The 21,742-nt window shown below is 30.7% G+C and overlaps 1 protein-coding gene across 5 annotated transcripts in view; it reads right to left on the minus strand.

Annotated features, from left to right (window-relative positions):
• Positions 1-2,843: 2,843 nt before the first annotated feature.
• LOC117169711 (protein stum) overlaps positions 2,844-21,742 on the minus strand; it is a 57,766-nt gene continuing 38,867 nt past the window's right edge. For 4 of the 5 annotated variants that reach the window (XM_033356214.1, XM_033356213.1, XM_033356212.1 and 1 more), the window contains exons 6-10: positions 13,138-13,386; positions 7,906-8,125; positions 7,700-7,826; positions 6,969-7,163; positions 2,844-3,458 (exon numbers count right to left, since the gene is read on the minus strand). In XM_033356214.1, coding sequence (XP_033212105.1) covers positions 3,334-3,458; positions 6,969-7,163; positions 7,700-7,826; positions 7,906-8,125; positions 13,138-13,386 — 916 coding nt within the window. In that variant the 3' untranslated portion in view covers positions 2,844-3,333. The other variant, XM_033356215.1, reaches the window with a different exon arrangement.

A 21,742-nucleotide genomic window follows, 5' to 3' on the forward strand; every position in this document is an offset into this window, starting at 1 on the left:
AACAGAACTTTAAAATGCAGTTTTGAATATTTAGAAAACCAATTAAAATATTTACTTATTAAATTCTCATAAAAATTCATCTAAGTATAAAATTCTTAGCTGTTAAAAATTCAAGAAACTGTGGATTTTCTATTTAAAAATTATATTTAACTAATTTTACATGAGAATATAATAAGTATTTCAATCAAATTTTTTGTTTTAACAAGCCGACTTTTTCGTAAATATGTCGTCATTGGAAAATAAAGCATTTGCTTTAGCAAAATAGTAGTAAAAATATCCCAACTCTGATTATCTCTTTGATACGCAATTAAAAATCAAACCAAGGTGAAATAGAACATTTTGCTTAACATAAGTTTTAGGTTGATCAAACTTCAATATAAATTAATTCATGATTTCAAAAATTGAGCTGTGAGTCGAGTATTAAAAATGGAACAATAATTGATTTTACGAGACAGTACTGAATTTGTTCAAAATTAAACAATTTACAGATAGTCGCGTTAAAATTTAAACTGTTTTAATTGGAAAGCCTAAGTAGTGAAACATATGTAAGCGTTTGATTAAAACTTTATAAACTATTTTCAATTTTAATTAAAAAAATTGTTAACATTTTTGATCTTATTTTTATCTGTTAAAATCCTTACGAATTCAATTTCCTTTAATAATATTCCGAAATTACGCGAATAATCATTTTTTTATCTTAATCACGTTTATTGCAAAAAATTAATTTTTTTAAATGTTATTCCTTGCTTTCATAATGTTTATCGATTATATTTAAAATTAAAAGTATGATTGAGGTTTCACAAGCGAAAAGTTGTTTATTAAAAAAAATCTATCCTCTGGGTCAAGACGGTATTCATATTTCGTATACGTTCCGTGGTAAAAATACCTTCGAAGCAGACAAAAATCTAGTCTGTTTCCTAATAGACACTTTAAACAAATTTTCTTCTTGTAAAAACTCATAAACATACTTCCAATTTTATATATAATTGATAAACGTTATGAAAAGAACTGAGAACATTTATAGAAAATAACTTTGTTTCCGAAAAACATGATCAGGTTAAAAAATTACGATTTTCCATGAGAAAAGACATTATAAAAATAATTATTAGCATAATTTGAAAAATTTTTTGAAGGAAGTTATATTTATGAACATTTTAATATGTAAAAAATAAAATAAAAAACGTTAGGTAGCGAGAAGCGAACACGCAACACGATTTAAAGTTAAAGTATATGTTTCGCCAAACTCTTGTTTCTATTGGTGGATATTTCAAAGTAGATTTTTTCGAAAACGACCAAAAATTGCATATTATTGCTTTCGCAAATTAATAATGAGCTTTCATTACTCTAATTATGAAGTGACACTAAAATTGACAATTACAGAGTTCCACTTGTCACTCTTAGATATTCAATCTTCACCCATTTAATTTGATACTTTTTAAGTAAGAAAAAAATTAATGAGAAATTGCTGTTTTTAAATGAGCAGTTTAATATTTGTCGATATTAATAAACTGTTCTTTTTTAAATTAAATACTTTTAAATGATATAAGTTAAAAATAGAATATCTTAAATTGAAACAATATTTGAATATGATTTAAAATTGAATAAGAGTGTTCAATACATATTAAAAATTGTGCACTTTGTAATTAAATAAAATTAATCCATTGCATTAAATAATTTAACTATGTAATTTAATTAATTATTCAATCCAAATTTTAATTTTTACAATTTCAAATATTACATTTTCAATTTACACTGAATTTGGATATATAAATAACAATTGAACTATGATCACTTTAAAACAACTTAAAATAAAAATAATTTAAATATTAATTTAAAAGGTTTTCTTTTCAAAAAAATTAATTTTTCAATGTTTATAGTTCCTAACTTAAAATTGCGTAAAATATTTGTATTTGCAAATTATTGGCTTATTCCTTAAATTTGACTGAATTTGAATGATTTTTAAACAAAAACTCATTAAAACATTCGATTTAGAAGAGTTTAAAATTCTAAATTTTGCAGTTTTAACTTGTTAAATATTAAGCATTTGAGTTATGTTTTTTTAGGTTCAATCTTAAAACTTTAAAATTGAAAATAGTTTTGAGTGTTTTATTACGAAGTTCCGTTTTGATTAGTTAAAATGAACAAAATTTCAGTTATAAGAGTTTGAATCTTTCAATTTCAATGACCTTGATAAAATTTTATAAGCCGGAAATGACCGAGAATTTTTTCCTTGATGAAAATGGTCACCTTGTATATCAGCGAACGGAGATCTTGAAAGACTTTGACTTTTTATTTAATAATCCCCGATATTCTTCAAAGTATTTTTTGCAAAATGTTGAACTCGAGTTCAAAAGACTTGTACTCGACTATTTTTTAAAGAGTTTCTTAAAGAAGTAGAATCATATTTCTAATAGAAGTAAGCAGAGAGTTTTCAAGGTATGAATCATTAATATTTTAGAAATTTCAACATACTTTAACATGATCTTGTTTTTTGTTTCTTATCTTTAAATAGTTTATAAACAGAAATGCCGTTATAAAATTAGCACGAGCGTCACTCGCTGCACGAGACACTTTCCAGGAACAAGTAGGTAATTACTGTTACGCTATATTTTGCTAGACATATAAGTATAAAGATAAAGAGGTAAGAAAATGGATTTCCAGAGATTTTATGGGTTTTTTAAGAACGACTTCGTTAAAGTGCGTCAGTTTTTTAAACCTTAAAGTAAAGCACCCCTAATAAGTTAAAATACTCCTTAGAAAATAGAGGCATATCCTTTTGCAAATTTTCAACTGATAAAATTAATTCTGAATTGAGGAAAGGGTGAAAAAATTAAATACGGAAATTTTAGAAACTGGCTATATTTTATGGCTATATTTACAACTAATTAAACAATAGGTATAATAATATATTAGGTTTATTTGTAAATGCAAAAATATGAAATACATAAGACGCCTTTCCAAAGCTCATTATCAGATTGAATCATCAGTCGATAAATGTTTACACCACCTTACTTTAGAAAATATAAAAATCTATATCCTTCCCAGTAAATAAAATAATTTACATATGTAATTTTAATTTACCTCGTTCTATTCCCCATTTTTACATAGTAGTATTATAACTATAATTATAATTTCGTCAAAGAGATAAAGGGCTTTGGAAGGACGAAACTCGCGGGTGCTTTCACTGAAAGCGATACAGTTTCTGAACGTTGTTTCAATGTTCACTTGCGGTATACCGTTAATTATTAAATTTGAAACTTCGGGGTTTGTTGGACCGGAAGATGCGTATACTATATATTCGTTAGCAATTAGCATATCATGCAAGGAAGAAGTTTATCGTGCCCTTTCAATGCCTCTTAAAGCTTGACTCGGTACTCCAGGTAGTGTTGCCGTTTCACCAGCTCGAGCTTCCAAGTCTCCATTCACAGCTTCCGAGTCTCTGAATCGTTTGTATTTTCCTATCAAGTAAAAATAACAATATTATGCATAATAATATAGACATAATATTCAATATTATATTCAGCAGGGTGGCTAACAAAAACACTTTTTTATGACTCATTCCCCTCAGATTCCAAGAACCGATCGGAAAATTTGAATCAGCAATCTTAATTGGCAATATTTGATAGCGAATAATTAACTAACACTTTAAATTTGATGTTTTAGTTATTAATTGGTCACCCAGAAACTTTGGAAATTTTGAATCGGTTTAAAGCTTTAGAGAATGAAAACATGTCATTTTGATTCTGAAGTCGATCGTCCAATCCGCTTTCTTAAAAGAAACCGATTCACTGCAGCAATCGTTCAATCGTTTCTTTTTTTCTGTGTATCATCTACCTTGCTAACAAGAATCGATTGAACAAAAATTATTTGAATCGGAGAATTTAAGAATGTCGATTCACGCGAATTTTAATCATTTCAATTGGACACTACAACCACCACCAATTCAGGAAAATCTCATTGAATTATTTTTCAGTTTTTTTTATTGGAACGATATTCACTGGCGGAGTTGTCTGAAATATAATATCGTTCCGAATCCCCCTCGGTATTGGTTCCGTTATCCTAGATAAGCTTTTTTTACCTTACAGCATTATTTGTTGTAATTATATAATTAGAAAAAATTGTATATAAAATGTTAATTAACTTATTAATAATTGGAAATAATAAAAAAAATCCGTATAACATTAAATCATATAAATAGATCAATTATAAATAAATAAAGTAAAATAAAAATATAACGCAATATAAAATATAACGTAAAACTATGACCTAAGTGCAACAAGTTTAGAGTGATGAAGAAAAGGCTTAAAAAACAACTGGAGCTGAAAAGTTTAAAACATGTTGAAAATATGAAAGCCGGATACAGAAGTTGTTATCCAATCAAAAATATACTTTATTGGAAATAAATCGATTGACATATGTATATATTTTTTCAATGCTAATATCAATTTTAAAAAAAAAACTATTTGGCAGTTGCTTATTTTGTTAAATTTTCAAACGCTTAAGAAATAATAATTTCATTCACACTATTCAGAAATAAATAAAATAAATAACTATATATTTTTCGATAATGTTTTAGAAATTTGAACAATTTCCCCGTAAAAATATTCACAGTTGAACAATTTCAAGTAAAAGCATTACAGATTCAAAAATGTCAAAATTTCAGATAAAAAATCCACAATTTCGATTGAAAAACAATTATATTGGAAGAATCTGACATTTTAATCTCTTCTAATTGTACAGTTAAAATTTTTTAAGCCTTACATCGGTATTACAAAACAAAAATAAATCTTTCTTTGTTAAATATACAAACTATCATCATTCGAAATTTCAAATTTTCAAATGCAAACATTAAATATATTATCGAATAAAAAATTGGAAACATACAACGTAAAAATGAAACAATACTTTTTCGAACTTTTTATCCCAAAGTTCTCTTCATATAATTTAATTTTTAATTTTTTTTAAGGTATTATACGGATAAAATTGTTTTCTGCGAATTTTTTTGAAATTACGACTGTAGATTTATTAGAGCGTTATCTAAAGTTTGTTCTAGTTAGAAAAGGTCGGACTATTTCGAAGTTGAAATAAGTATAATTCAATATCGCATCTTATGCACGGAAGGCCTATCCGAAGGTATTGAAAATGTAACATATTTTAGCATAACGCCCAAACGGTTCTGAAAATTTATTTCAGTGTCCTAAACTAAAGGTCAAGTTCGTTAGCCAGCCATTTTGGATGAAAATTCAAAAAGTGGGCACATTTTGAATATTTTTGAGACCACTTTTTTAAAAATTCAAAAATTCTCTGTATGGTTATTCATAGTATTCAAAAAATTTAACAATTTAGCCTGATGGCTTTTTTCGAAAAATCAAAAATTACTAGAGTTATAGTATTTTCAAAATCCAAAAAAAAAAACAAATTAAAATCAACAATTTAGGCCAAACAACGCATGATATGAAAAAAAGTCTGGAGAAGAAAAACATTGTTTTTTGAAAGCCCTACAGGACTATGATAACAACTTTTTTAATTTGGTCGAGAAGTTGAACACTCCAAATTTGATCGTACCAGAAATAATCAAAAATCCAAAAATTCCATTTTTTGGTCAAACTATGATGCAAGATACGAAAAAAATGAAAAAGCTCAAATTGCGCGCCCTGGAAAGAACTACAAATTTATAATTAATCATTTTTCGATATAAGCTACGAAAAAAAATGAGACAAAAATTGTTCATCCAAAAAAGAGCTATAATTTTTGATAGGACATTTAGTTTTTGCTTTAGTATTAAAAAATATCATTCAAAATAAAAACATCATAATTGTTTGAAAGAACGACACAAGGTATGAACTTAAATTACCAGCAAAAGTTATTCGCCTAAAAAGATCAATAAATTTATTATTAATCATTTTTCGATTGGACGAGTAGATCTTCTTTTAATCGTAAAACACAAGAAAAAAATGCAAAAATGAACTTCTTGGAAAAAGCACAGACAAGACTAAAGAGGACGTAGGCTTCTACATAGGACCCTATATAGGTTCCTGTATTAGACTCTATGCAGATGCGCAGTAGTTTTTATTTAATCGTAAAAAACAACATTAAAAAGAAAAAATTATAAAAACAAGGAAATAAGAATTAGTATGATTCAATTTTTATGCATATTATGAATTGTAATGATATACATTTATTGAAATGATACATATTTCAGAGCAGCTTAGAATACAATTTAAAGCAAAATGAGAAACAAATACAAAAATAATCATGATAAATACAATTTGCTTTTTATTTTGCAATTTTTTAATAAGTAATCCCAGGCAAAGTTACATCAAAAATGTATTATAATTGATATAAAAGTGTTGTGGATAATGTAGAAAAGTTTGAATGTTGGACAAAATCGAGTGCGAAGCACGAGATACGTGATGAGAATGTGTTCGTTAAAGCCAAAAGAGCGTTAACAAAAAAGAGTTCAAAATCATAAAATTACAGTTGTCGGTCCGTTCACTTTTGATTTTAAACGGTCTGTGCCCGAATGCGGAAGAAATGCAAAGACCAAGTGCGGAGTGCGATTGCCATCAATCGCGTGCCGTAGGTGCGCTTAAACTCTCTTTTAACGTAAGAGAATTCACAATTACAAAATTACAGTGGTGGATGTGTTGAGTCTTAATTTTAAAATGTTTGCGCAAGAATGTGCAAAAATATAAAGACCGAGCGCGTAGCGCGAGCTAATACATAATCGAGCTTGAAGCGCGAGATAAATGTACAATCAAGCGCGAGATAAATATAACATCGAGCGCGGAGCGCGAAAACCAACGGTTGCGCACCCTAGGCGCGTTCAAACTTGCGAGCCGTGTGCGCAGCGTGCGATGAGAATGTGCCCGCGTAGCGGGAAGATTTTTTAGTTTCATTTTATAATTAATAAAACCTTATAGGGTCTGTGATTATATGATTTCAAAAAATTATCAAAGTTAACTTACTAGCCAGGCGAATCATGGTGACACCCCACCAGATGCTCCAACCCCATCCGACAAGACAGAATAATACGGTGAACAGTTGGCCAACTGCCACAATCAAATTCACTATAAAAGCTCCAATTCTTGACCTCATACTTGCTACTGCTGCAAATCTTGGCTGACCAATACAAAGATTGAATAAACCACTCCATAAAGTCCCTGGCGAAGAAAAGACTTTTACTTACCGTACACTGGGGTTAAAGGCGCACATGGGGAAAAACGGCACACCCTTGGTTCTACGTTTCTGTATGGGATATTTTCTCGAGATAAAAAATAAAGAGGCTTGCAACTAATAATTGTAAAACTTCAATTTAAAAACTTAGAACAAGCAATATCGCGTTTCAAATACAGAATTAATAATGCACCGCTTTCCCCCCCAAATGCGCCGCTTAGCCCCCGTTTCCGGTAATTAATAATTCGATTATTTCTTGACCCTAAATTCAATTTTAATTTCGATAACTTTGCAATGATGACTTTGATGAAATGAAAAATTAAATGAAAAACGATGATCGTAGAGAGTACTCATAATTCTTTTAGAACCATTTTTGTATCTATAGATGTAAACACTTCCCATTCAACGACAAATACTCCAGCAATTAGAAGAAATTTAATCATTTACAAAAATTAAATAGAAAGAAAAAGAATCTATTTGTAAGATTTCCAACAGAAAATGAAATTTGTAGAATTTTACGTACCAGACCCAGGTATTATCAGGTTCCATGCTAAACAGAACCATGCAAGGGGGACAGGAAGACATGGTATCGCCCCGCGCATTAACGAGTTGTGTTCCACCAAAACATCCGGAATCCTGGGCCTTAGTTCCTAGACGTAAAATTTTCAATTAGACCAATTTTAAATTATTTTTTTAAATTTTGCAATAACATTTTTAAAAATAATTTACCTCTGAAATAGGAGGAGCCACGATGCTAGTAATACTGTGCTTGGCACGCATACTTTTTCTGCGTTGCTGAATATTTTCAGAGCGTTTGCATTTGCAATTTGAAAATAATCGACTACATAATGCACCAAATCTCCGTTCAGGTGGACAACAAGGTGTACTTTCTGCAGGTGCAACTCGCGTTCGCCTCATGCACCATTTATTTTCTTTCCAACTTGAGCATCTAAACATTTGAAATAAAATATAGAAATAAATATGCGTATTTACTTAAGTGCCTATAGGAGTGTAAAAATAAAATTTTAGGGAAATTTATTTAATTTATTGTTGAGAAATCGAGGTGTAATGTAAAACACTTAGTCATCTCAAACAAAATTTTAATATACTTTCAACACTGATAAACACAGTGAAATTCAATTTATAGTATTAGGATCAAACGAATGAGAGAGTATAAATAATAATTTTTAAACTCACTATTTGATAGAAATATTTCTTATGCCATGATTTCAAAAACCGGTCTAAAATTTTTGCAAATAAGTAAGAGACATGTTTGTTAATAAGAAAGATGGTATGCTCGTTCTAAATTTTTTTTTTAAAGAAATAAATGAAATAACATTGAAAACCCTATTTTAATATTTATTTTCTAAGGGGTAACAGGTTTTTAATAACACATAGTTTTTAAAACACAAAGGTTGAGCAGTGATCGATATACTATAGAAAATTTTAAAAGAATTTCCATAGGTAACCAGATGTTTTAAGTTGGCAAAGAATGGGCATTTCACCGAAACTCGAATTTTAGAAGACTTGAATTTCCCCCCAAAAAATTCTCTTATTTTTGCGACATTTATGATAATTACTATAAACACGAATATAAGCAGAGAAAGAGTAATGAGTATCTGACATGCAAAGAATCTGTAGGTCAAAAAGGCAGGATGTAATTTAGAATAAGACAGTAAAACAAGTACAATTTACTTTTACATCAGACACGAGATTGCTCATTAAAGAAAACTTCATACCACATATATATTTTGATACGATAACAACATTTGTACAAATGTCAGATTTAATTGATTTAATACTTAATAACGACACTAATGCGAATTCGCACCTTGTGAAATTTCTTACTACTGTAACTTTCTACTTGCGTAGACCAAGGGTCACTCCCCACCATAACAAATATGCTAGTCCCCTAGGCTATTTGCTGCGTTAAAGCCGATGTCATTCGCTTCGTTACTGCTCAGACAGTAACGTCAAAACTTTGAAGGAGTGCAAATTTGCACTAGTGTGGTAGCGGTGTGCGTGAAGTCGGTGCCTGTAAAATCTGAAGTATTTTTATTTTCTCCAATGTAATAAGTGGAATTAAATTGAATGTAAGTATTTCAACATATTTTTGTGTTTTTAATATGAATTTATGAAATACTTGATGATTTTCTCATATTTTTGAAGAAATTCTGAAATACTATTTTTTGTGTATAAACCATAAAATAATCGAAGAAAAATGTACATTATTATTACAGAATGTCGGAAGAAGAGCACTTACGTTATAATTTACGTAATTATAAGGCAGTGCAGGCACTAGATGTGGAAGAGGACGATGGCGAGGAGGAAGAGGGCCTCTGTTCCGATGAGTGTGGACGCTTAGAGCAGCAAACTTTGCGTCTAACTACTAGGCGACTCATTCCTAAGGTTTTAAGAGTAGATGAACCGGTTGTTAGAGGTTACACTGTCCTTCGCGAGGAAAGTCGTGCCAAATGTGCACTCTGTGAAACGGAAAGATCCGGGCGAACGCGAATGAGTCGCAACAATTGCTTGTGCCGTCTCTGTGATGAACACAGATGCGGATTGTGCATTGAATGTACCGTACATATGGACTCATTTAATTGTAACAATGTATTTTTATCATAGTGTTGCGCAAATTCTATTTTATGTACATTTTATCATAAAATGCAGTAATTTTATCCTGAAAACAAATGCTTTGCTCATTTGTTTCATCTTAAAATATACCCTATTTTCAACCTCTCCTAAAAAATCTTTAATTTCCTGTTATGCTATAGGCATATTTTTTTTATTGAAGTGCATCATTTCAACTTTAATTCCGAAAAAAAATATTAATTTCGGTCAAATAGAAAATAAATGACAGTTTTTTGCAAAAAAAACTATTTTGTAAACATCTTGTTTTGAATTTGACGTATTTTTTTTGCTTAATTTGTTCTTTTTGTAGTCAAAACTATTTTCATTGAACTCCTTGGGAATTTATATCCCGAAAGTACCTATTATACATTAAATTTGGATTAGTTACTTCTGGGATATTGAATTTCAAAGATTACAAATCCCAAATCGCACTAATGTGGTTACTACGTATGCTGAGTTGAGGTGTGGTTACTAACGGTTTGTACAATTAAATGTGCTATACAAATAACACTAGTCTAAAAATTAAAAAAAAATTTTGTACGTTTAGTGACGCTATATTTTCCCAATGCATTTTGGCCTGCTTAACTTGAAAATTGAATTGATTTTTTTACGGATTGGTTTTCGAAGTTTTTTATGTTTATTTTCGTCTAAAGCAATGGCTTTGTTAGTAGTTCGGTTGATCGTACCTTAACTAACAAACTGACCAGCAAAAATGGTACTAATATTAATAGCAGATTAGACGATCTTTACCTTGATACCTTTTGCAACCAGATTGGTCGTTTCTAACTCGAGATATGATTAACGGAGTAAAGCTATCATCGAAAAAACTTGTTTTTATTTAAAATTCATATTTCGAAAATCATTTAATAAAAAATTGTTTCAATTTGATATTTACGTTCAGCAGGCCAAACTTCTTTAGAAAAATATAGTGGCACTACATGTGCGATTGTAAACTAGTGTAATTGAATGCGTAAAAAATTACTTAGGAAACAACCAACGGCGTTGCGTGTGTGGGGTTCAAAAATTTAAAAAAATTATTCGAAAAGAATAAAAAATAAAAGCTTTACAATTAAAAGCTTCAAATGTCAGACAAGTGAAAATAAGTTCAGTTTTAAAGTATCGAATATGTAGAGCTTTATTTAATGGCTTCAAATTATTTGAACACTGAGACTCACGTTTTCAATTTTTTACAAATGCATTTCAGTTTAAAGATTAACATGGAATTAGAGTTATTTTTCGTTAGCAATACTACATTTTAGAAAACAATATAAAAACATAACAAAAAGTTGTGTTAAAGTTTCACGAAATTATTTTCAAGTTTGGCCGTGGCTACGTGTACAGAAATTTCGGTACGAATAGCCGAATTTTTTCGGTACGAGTAGCGGGATAACTGAAATTTAAAAAATATAAAGACAATTCATAAGCCCACTGTTGTTTGTTCCATTGGAGTTTTGATTAAAAAAAGCTTTTTTTAAAGCTATCTCTCTTTAATTTATATACTCTATCTATCCTGTGGGTTTTCCAGTTTCTAAAATAGCCTGCCGTCTCCAGCCTGCTTTTTATTAGAAACTCTTGCATTCGCCTAAAGATCTGGTCAGCGTAGTGGAAAACTACAGAAAACCAAACCCCTGAGCAGCCAGTTATCGACAGACGAGTTTTGAAGTAGACATTCGATGGCATCGAGTGCACTCATCTATCCTCGGCGCCAAACCTTCCACTCGAAAGTAGCTAAATGCAGTGAAAGCAGGACGAAGAGCGAGAATTGTGAACGGTCACCTATCCGAGCTCTAACCGCACCCATCCGTGCTCAACACTCGAGATCTCGACGAGTTCAGAATCACCACCTAACTACTGCCTTTCGGGGTAAGCTTGACTCACTCTATGAGAAAGGGAGTAATGTAGGGGAGGGTGTACGGATTTTTTAATTGATATAGAATTACCTTGTTTGTATTTCCTAAATAATCTGTATGTTATTAAATGATTTAATACGAGAAATACGCATAAGAAATAATAAGTTTGGTGAAGATAAGAAGTGTATAAAAAAAATTATTACAAAATATTAATTATGAAGAAGTTTCTAATGATAATTCTTTCTAAAAAGATTCAACAACTTCAGGAATCGTTTCTCCGTACTTAAAGAAAATAGGACAAAAGGAGGTAACTTGCGTTTTATTCTTGAATTATACGTAAAAAAACTGTGTTGGACGTAGTGGATGTGAATTTCAGGGACAATAAAATCTGCATACAAATATTTAAAGAATTAAAATTACTAAAAATAATTTTTCGCAATTCCTGAATAGTTTTTAAGGTAATCAGGAAAGAACTGTAAAGGTAACAGTGAAATATTTAGGAAAACTAATCGAAGTCTCTAATTTGGACTTAGTACACTGTTAACAAAATTCAAAGATATTTCAAGTATCCAGGCTATAAAGTTAGCAGGGGAAAATATTCCTTAGTTAATTTGAAATTATCCATATAGCACTGGGTCCAGTATTATGGAAAATTTCGTAATAGTAGAGAGTTCGAAAAAAAATATGAAAGAAAAAACTTTCTGAGACGCATAAATATCACCTAATTTCTGTTCTTCTGAATTACCATTCAAACTCATTTTTATTTTTTCGTATTGAATTATTTTGAAATAATTGAAATTTGTCCAAATTACTATTTTCCCTCATTATTATTTTTAGATCACCTACCATTTGGTATTATTTTTATTTTACCGAATCGCCATTTCGCGTCGTTATTTTATATGATGAATGTAGTTTAGGGCTTCCTATTCGAAAAAATAAAAATTATGAATAATGGCAATTCATAGTAATTCAAAAAAATAAAAATTAGGGCAAATGATAATTCGGGAAAATGAAAATGAGTTTAAAGCGGGACATCTGCTTTTCAGTGAAAGAAAACAGTAGTGAGTCATGAAATTCAAAGAGTTCGTGTGCCCCAATTTACCCTATAGTGCCTCTATCCGTTTTTCAGTCAGGAAAAGTAATATCATTCGCGAAATTTCTCTCTATTAGCCCCTTGTTACGTTAGTAATTCAGAAAAATTCAAATCAGGCCAAAGGATAATTTGGAAAAATAAAAATCAGGTTAAACGGTAATTCGGGGAAACAGAAATTAGAATACATTATTATTCTGTCAAATAAGTTTAGGGAAAGTAGAATTTGGGTCATATTCATACGCCTCAGACTTTCTCTTCCTCCCTTGAAGACTGAAATGAAGCAAATGTAGTTTTTTTCTTTCGTTTCATTTCAGTGAAGGAGTCCAAACATAAAAAATGAATAATTACCTTAATTCTGAGAAAATACTTAAAAACATATCTCACCTGCAAGCTTTTCTTAATCTGGACCATCTCCCGGGTCCCTTATCCGTATTCCCCCTCGCACCAGGAGTCAACTCAGCTTTCGAAATGGTCCTCGGCTGGCTTCTGGGCCACAATTGGACCTTAGGGTCCCTTCGACAAGCAAGGCACCTCATTCCTGGCCAGCACTTGCAGTAACGTCCAAGAGACTTCTTCCAGCGACTTACTAATTTCTCCTGCGCACCTTCTCCGTTACCTGGGGCTGCCAATATGCTGAAATCAAATAAGGAGTGCCAAAGCTCTTAGTGTTATTAAACCACCTTGGTATTTATCGATTCTTACGAATTGATGATGAAGGGGCTGACCGATCGCAACACGTAAATGCCGCAAAGGTCCCGATTAAAATGAAAATTAGACTCACTGCTACAAGTGATTAATAGTTTATCGCTTCGAAAAAAGAGCGCTCTTTATTAAAAGGGATTCAAGTTTGACGAAAAGAGAAATTAACGCGTCGCAATTACTCACGTTAATGGGCTATACCTACGGACGATTTTGAATCCTTCTGCCTATGTGAGCATATTCATCAACCACGTATGCCTGCCAGAAGTAGTTGATTTCGCTCATTTCTTCACTTAATAATTTGATATAGGCATCTAAGTAATTAGGTCAGTGACCTCCGAGGAATTTCGAACAATTAAAAACTTTTTGGTTTTCAAGTTTTTGAATGTGTTGATGATTTTGAAGATTTTGATGTTCTTTGATGTCGCTAATTGATGATTTTGCTTCTCCATAGTCTGGATTGGTATTTCTCTGGATGAAAGGACTTCGGGAATTTTTTAGGCGTGATTGAATGTGTGACTCGATCTTGAGTGTGCGCCTACTGAATTATTCGAACGTCTCAAGAAACACCTTCGTGAAACAACATCACTGCGCAGGTCAGGGAATAAGTTGTGAAGTTACTGCAAATATCGCACGAAAACTTGACAAACTAGAAGCACTGGTCATTAAGACTTAGGGTGTACTTCAGATTTTAGAGATTTGTTTAATTACATCGAGAAAATACAGATATATGTAAATTATATTGCTCTGGAGGAATTTAATTTAAGTTGATTACTTTAGATATGCATATATGGGTCATTCTACTCAAAGAAATCTCTTAGACGTCCCGATTATTTTTTTGGACCGATTCCCATAAGTATTTTTGCTATGTCTAGCCCTCCCGGCTGTAATTATTGTTCAGGACGAACCCTTCTTAACAATTAAAGCGTTAGGACTTTGTCTTCAGGTTTTCCTCAAAATAAAATAAAATTGCATTAACTTACTTTTACATGCTTAAAAAACTGTAAATAAAACTTTATTATGCATTAAATTGCATTGCAGACCTCTACATTTATTTTACACCCATAATAGTTGATATATATGAAAAAGAATTTATAATACATCATTGAAATCATTATTTTGCCGCGAGTAAGAATTCCGTTTCATCCAGGAAGTTTCGTTTCCTAAACAAAAACAAAATAATTCTAAATATTGGGACCATAATATTAATACTTTATAAAAAGTGGTTCTATATTGTAATATGTTGTAAGAAAACGGCTCAATCAATTTGCGCTGTTTAAAAAATTACGAACTGTATGCATTTTTTAATCTCCGAAACCTTTTTTATTGTGACTCAGAGATTATTGTTTGTTTGCAGTTACAGTATTAATCAACCATAATATGGATAAATCTTTTATTTAGATCGAGTAAGAGATTATGCGTGCAGCTTAGACATGCATATTTGTGTGAAATAAATAACTTGAATAGAAAAAAAGTAGCTTAAATAATGCCCTTATAAATATTTATCGTGTTATTGCTTTATAAATATTAAATTCAAGACTTTATGTGCAATAAATATTCAAGATTTTTTAAATCACATATAAAATAAAACACCAAAAACTCCTGTCACACGAACTTTTATCAAAATAAATGAAACAGAAAAAAAGTTTTAACTGATGGGTTGCAAAAGTACACCTAGAAAGGAACCCTAAGTTAATCATTATTTTTGAAAATTTATTTTGCGTAAATCACTTTCTTGATTTTAAAGGTACCTTAAATGCATTTCAGGATCAAAATATTTTAAAATCTAAAATTTTATATACTCCAGATTTATTTATTGCAGGTAAGCTGAAATAAATTGTATAGAAAAAGTGCAGAATACATATAGTCCCAGAGCCTGCTCTGAAAAGGTACCTTGGATCGTTAGACGATTCTTACGAATTATAAATGATTCGGCATGAAAAGGTTGCCCTTAAAAACCAACTGTGCCATTTTTAATTCTGCCAAAAGCAATTAATATTAAATTAATCTTTATGGGAATTGAACGGAAAAACAACAATTTTATCTTAGACACTTGTTAATTACACTAGGACCTAATTTTGCATCTGTAAAACAAGAAAAACTTACGGTGTCGGGTCCCATCCTGCCACATCCCCCGGCGCCGTGGCCTCAAAGGGGATGGAAATATCGATGAGGTACCTTTTTCTGTTAGACAAAAAAGTCCTATACAAAAATTGTAGCCAAAGACCTGACGAATTGAAAGAACCAACGCTGCCGGCTCCAATGTTGCCGAAATTCCTCGGCACCGTGGAACTTTCAAAAGAATTAACAGATTGGATTGGTCTTTAATATACTCTTTTAGTGTCCTAAAATTAAGGTAATGTTCGTTAGCCAGTCATTTTGGATGAAAATACAAAAAGTTACAGCATTCTGAAAATTTTTGAGACCATTTTTTTGCAATTTACAAATTCTATGAACGGACATTCATAGTACTTAGAAAGTCGAACAATTTATCTATATGACATTTTTCGATAAAATGAAAATGATCAGGCTTATAAAAATTTTTAAATAAAAAAAATCAAAAGAAAACTAAGATTTTGAGCCAAACAACGCACGATATGAAAAAAATTCTAGAGAACGAAAAGGACTTAGAATATGTAGATTGCACCGCATTGGCCGAAGCGTTGGGCCCGTCATTGCGCAATGCTTTACTCGGTTTCCACGCATTCACCGGATGCGACTACATAGCAGCCTTTTTCCGCAGGAGCAAATCCAGGCCATTCCACATTTTAGAAATGAGCGAAAAATTTCAAACCATTTTTGCGAACTTTACACTGGTAGACATTCACGATCGAGCAAAAGTTGACAAATTGCAAGAATTCGCGTTTTTAATGTATTCAATCAAAAATTGCAGTAACCTGAATACTGCCAGGTTAATTATTTTCCACAAAACCTTTTCAAGTAAAAAAGATACCGAACAGCTCATCAAAAAAATCAGAGGGTTCGATTCGTCAACAATTCCTCCTTGCTTCAAATCGTTCAAGCAAAAACTTATGCGAACGATTTTTGTGACCACAATGTGAAAAAACGCGACAAACCCCGAATGTATGTCCCGAAAAATGTGGGTGGGTGATAAGGGACATATTGGAACCACTTTGGTTTGAGGGAAATACCACTCCTATGAGCGTAGATGACATATTAAAAGGAGATTCTACCGATGATTCAGGAGCGGGAAAAGACGATTTAGATGATTTAAGAGACGATAGCGACGATTCTCAAGATAGATCTGATTCTAAAGCGAAATATATATATATATATATAGGCTATATATAGGCTATATATAGGCTACGACTTATTCTTTGTAAAATAAACTTTTGTAAAAACATAAATTTGATTAAATAAAAATGTATTTCAAATGAATGTTTATATTTACAACTTATGCTCTCCCCCCTGGATATACGTTTTTAGCGATAAAATTTGTATTTTCGATTTTTCGAAAAAAATTCAAAAATTTGTTATACCAATCTTGTAGCGCTCTCAAAAATAAACATTTTTATTCTCTGGACTTTTTTTCATATCGCGCGTTGTTTGGCTCAAAATCTTCGTTTTCTTTTGAATTTAAAAACTGTTATAAGTCTTATAATTTTCATTTTATCGAAAAATATCATAAGGATAAATTGTTTGATTTTCTGAAATGCTGTATCTTTTTGTATTTTTATCCAAAATGACTGGCTAACGAACATAACCTTAATTTTAGGATACTGAAAGAGTATGCCAAAGGCCAATCCAACTTTTTTATCTAACAGAAAAAGGTACCTCATCGATATTTCCATCCCTTTTGAGGCCACGGTGCCGGGGGTTGTGGCAGGGTGGGACCCGGCACCGTAAGTTTTTCTTGTTTTATAGGTGAAAAAGTAGGTCCTAGTGTAATTAGAAAGTGTCAAAGATGAAAAGGTTGTTTGTCCGTTCCGTTCCCATAAAGATTCATTAATATTAATTGCTTTTGGCAGAATTAAAAATGGCAACGTTGGTTTTTAAGGGTAATGTTTTCATGACAAATCATTTAGAATTCGTAAGAATCGTCTAACGATTCAAGGTACCTTTTCAGAGCGGGCTTTTGGACTAATAGTTTTTTTAGTGTGTAAATCATAAATTTAAATAAAAGATTTTATCCAGTATTCACATTATAGAGTCTGAAAGGATGCAGCGTTGATAGAGGGATTCATGTTTTCATGTGTCTAGTTCATTGAAATTCATTGAGGGTAGCATGAATATTTCCGATAAGCATAGTCACTTCGATTTTTAAAACTTTCCAAGTATACAAGTATTGCATGTTGAAAACTCCCTTCTTTAAAAGCTTTTTCATTCAAGCGATTCAAGCAATTTTCATTTGTAAGACATCGAAATGTACTGTGTTCATTTTGAAAATAGAAAGCTTTTCATATCACAAAATAAAGTAATGACAAAATTTGTTGCAGGGAATTTTTTAGAGGGATAAAGTTTTATTCCGACAACTTCGCGTTTTCAAAACACATCTGTTGCCATGGAAAAAAAAAACAAGGTTTAACTGATATTTGGTTAAAGTTTATCCTGTAAAGTTAATTTTTTTGTTGCAGCGAATCTTTCATCGGAAATCGATGTCAAGTTTATCTTCTATTTTTTCTGTGATAAGAAGATTGAAAAAGTATGATATATTTCCGAAGCGTTCACCCAAGTATATTTCAAACTTGGCCTATGGGTTCCTTTTGCATCCCAGTCAAGAGTCTTAAAGCGATTTTTGGTACAGATTAATAGAAATGAAATTATTTACACTTAGCTTTTATCAATTCGTTGTTGTTTTTTTTCGGAAAACCGAGAAATAACTAATAATTTTCAATAAAAATAGCAAAAATTAATTTTCAGATTTTCTTGAAAAAATGTATTAAATTTTATAAAACGCTAATTAATTTTAAAGAGTGCACCTTATAAAGGGAGCAGAAGTGAGTGGGCACATATTTAAAAGGATGAGAGGGATGTATTTCATAGCCCCTTCTCAAACAATTCTTTGGATACTATTATCGGATGTTTTAAAATTTTTTGTAATAAAAATCTAAAAGTGCATTTTTTCGATTTTTCGAAAATATTAATTTCAGAAGCGACCTACAACTTTCATGCACTAAGTATCAAGTCAATAATTTTTCGTGGTCTATTCGAAAATTCCAGATTTTGAATTTGAAAATATTTACAAAAAGTATGAGGCTTAACAATTTTGGAACTGTTTTTATTTTCGATATTTTTTACAATTAACTTAAAAGAATTTGTATTTGAAATTTTTAAATGATTCAAATTTCAAAATTAAAATTTTTCGTAATTTATAAGCAATTAGTTAGAAAATGTAAGCTTTTAAATTCGAATCCAAAATATCAACATTTTCTAATTTCGAATGTACAATAGAAAATTTTCAAAAATGTTATACTAAAATACATCATGAAAAACATGATAAAACTTTCAACATTAAAAGCTTGACAAAAATATATATTTTTTTAAATTGGACACATTGTTTAAAGAGTAGGTAAATCTTCCTAGTTTCAAAGAACAAAAATCAGGTGATAAATTTGAAAACTTTACAATGCTTGAATTTGGAATCTTGTTATCATTCAGATGTTGAAACATAAAAAAATTTTTAACTTCTAATTATTGATTCCTTATGTAGAACTAGGTTTAAGAGCTTTTAATTTTCGTGAGCTAAACATTTTTTTCAACTCTTAAAGCTTTTCAATTGTTGTAAACGGCAATATATTAGAACTATTTAATATTCATAAGCCAATTTTTCGACTTTAAAAAAGAAAGCTTTCATTGTAAATCTGTCAAGTTTTAAAATTGGAATGTTTTGAACTTTAAATGGTTACAGATTGGAACTCTTGGCGACAGTAGCTTAGAATTTGGGAGTTTTGAAAATTACTAAAAATTTTACACTTGGAAAATTATAGGTGGTTTTGTGAAAGCCCAACAATTTTATAGCAAATAGACACACGACATAGTGGGTCGTTATATTCAGCTCTGCAATATATTTTTTTTATATAGAGTAATCAAATTTATTTTGTTTGAAAAAAAAAACAATTCTTTGTATTATACGTTGTGGTATTTGCAGTGTTAGTAGTTACGTTTAAAAAAAACTGATATGTATTTCTGCGCACAGCAAAAGTGAACAGGAAAATAATTTGCATTTTATTCAGTGTGCAACGCAGTAATACTCGGACTCAATTAAATTGTCAAATGAACGTGCATGCTTATATTCCATTATTAGAATTGATTAACTTTTAATAATTTTTAGTAATGCTTTTTGGGGTAAACAGTGTTTTACATAAATGATATTATATTTGGTATTTAAAAATTTATGACCGTGTCAAATGTTTGCATACTGTGATACTGAGAACTTAAACAGAACATAATTGTTAACGGCAAAATATTTCACAGTATGATTTCAATGAATAACAATTTCGACTATTCATTTAAAGACTATAAATACAAAACAGTATAGCATAAATATTAGTGCTTAGAAAAAATTTATTCTTTCATCATATTTGGTTTTCCTTGAAATCGCTTCCTTTAATAAAACAATGACCTACTTCACTTTTGGAATATATGAAAAAAAAATTTCTGAATGAAGGATCGTTTTTTTCTAAAAGGAACAATTTTCAGGATTGCCATTTTAGAAAAAATAGAGTCTATTTTTGGGCCTCTCTAATGAACATAAACAAATTAAAACTAAAATTAAAATGTTCTCACTTAAGATAATGATAATACTCAATATCTTCTTATGAGAGTGGTTTAAAAACATCAACTTTTTAAAAATCACGGTGATACTTGACATATTTTTTCTAAGTCATGAAAAAAAATTATTGTACAAATTTGAGACTTCAATACTGTAATCTTTTTCTATGATGCAGAAAAGAAATGAAGGTGCTCTGAAATAAAAAAATTGATGATATTTTTTTAACCACGTAGTTTGCAGTATAAAAGAAATTAAAACGAAGCAGAAGAGTTTATCGGAGCTATCTGGTATTTTACAGGACTCGCATGTATCTATACTTGAGGGTGAGAATGTACGTGAAGAGGTGGGGATGCGTTCGAGTTTAAGTGCAAGTGATAAAAGCTTCTCCATACAAAAGCACTACCTATATAATGATAAACGATGAGCTTACAAGAAGGTTTTGGTAACATACCCCAAATACCTCTTCAGAAGATTTCTTTTATTTATTGCACAATTTTCAAGGTCGAATTGCGTCCAGATATGATTTTTTTTTTAATTTATTACGGAATTTCACATGAAAATAACTTTGTTTCTTCGGCTGTCGAGGGGAAAATGACCAGCCCCAGGAGTCAGAAAGTGACCATCGGCTAGGTAGTACTTAAAGATTGCAGGGCACCCGAGTCGCCGGTTGGTTAGTTTCAGGGGACGAAGGGAGTCAAAATAGGTGGTCACGCAAAGATTTAACCCCGTGTACATGCAAGAGTTAAAATCGATATTACAAGTTCTTTACCTTAGTCGCACACTCAAGACGCAAATTAAATCCTGGAGTAGTAATCAAAAACAACAATGTTGGTTTGCCTAGTTTATGGGGCTTATATGTTTATGTGTTTATGGGTTTATGGGTATAGGGGTTAAGGACGGACCGATATTTTCTTTTACTTTAAAAGAATTTTTCATAATATTATAGTAACTTCATTACTTTCCATTCCTGTGATATTTTATAATTTTATTTGCAACTCTATTTCAGATATCTAAACAATGAAATTCATCAATTAAAAAAAAATATTAATAAACTATCAATCCAAGCATTCGACTCTTACAAAACAATTTCTTGAAGTTTATTTGTTTGAGAAAGTTTCAAGTAAAGGAGCTTTCCAATTTATACCATTTGAATTTTTAAGCACGACTTACAATCTTTCGAGTATGGAGATCAGAAAAAAAAGATTTTTAATATTTGTGAAGAAGCTTTCGCAATTTGAGATTCAAAAGAATTTAAGTAACAATGAAATTTATTTTCTTTCGTATTTTCTAAAGGCCAACGATATGAAATTTCCTAATTTTTGAAAGATTAAATATAAATGTTCTGCCAATCGTTTAATTTTTTTCGGCAACATTACCTTCGAAATAAAAAATTTGTTTATACCTAGATTTGAAATAAATTTCTTTTAGATTTCCAAGGCTTGAGAAATTGATATTTTTTAATCTTCAAACCCGGGAAAGTCACCGATTCTCTACGTTATCAAACATTTAAAAATGTTGCATTAATGAATTAATAGAAATGTACGTACATTTGTATGA

This window comes from Belonocnema kinseyi, chromosome 3 (assembly GCF_010883055.1).
Source record: "Belonocnema kinseyi isolate 2016_QV_RU_SX_M_011 chromosome 3, B_treatae_v1, whole genome shotgun sequence".
Taxonomy (NCBI): domain Eukaryota; kingdom Metazoa; phylum Arthropoda; class Insecta; order Hymenoptera; family Cynipidae; genus Belonocnema; species Belonocnema kinseyi.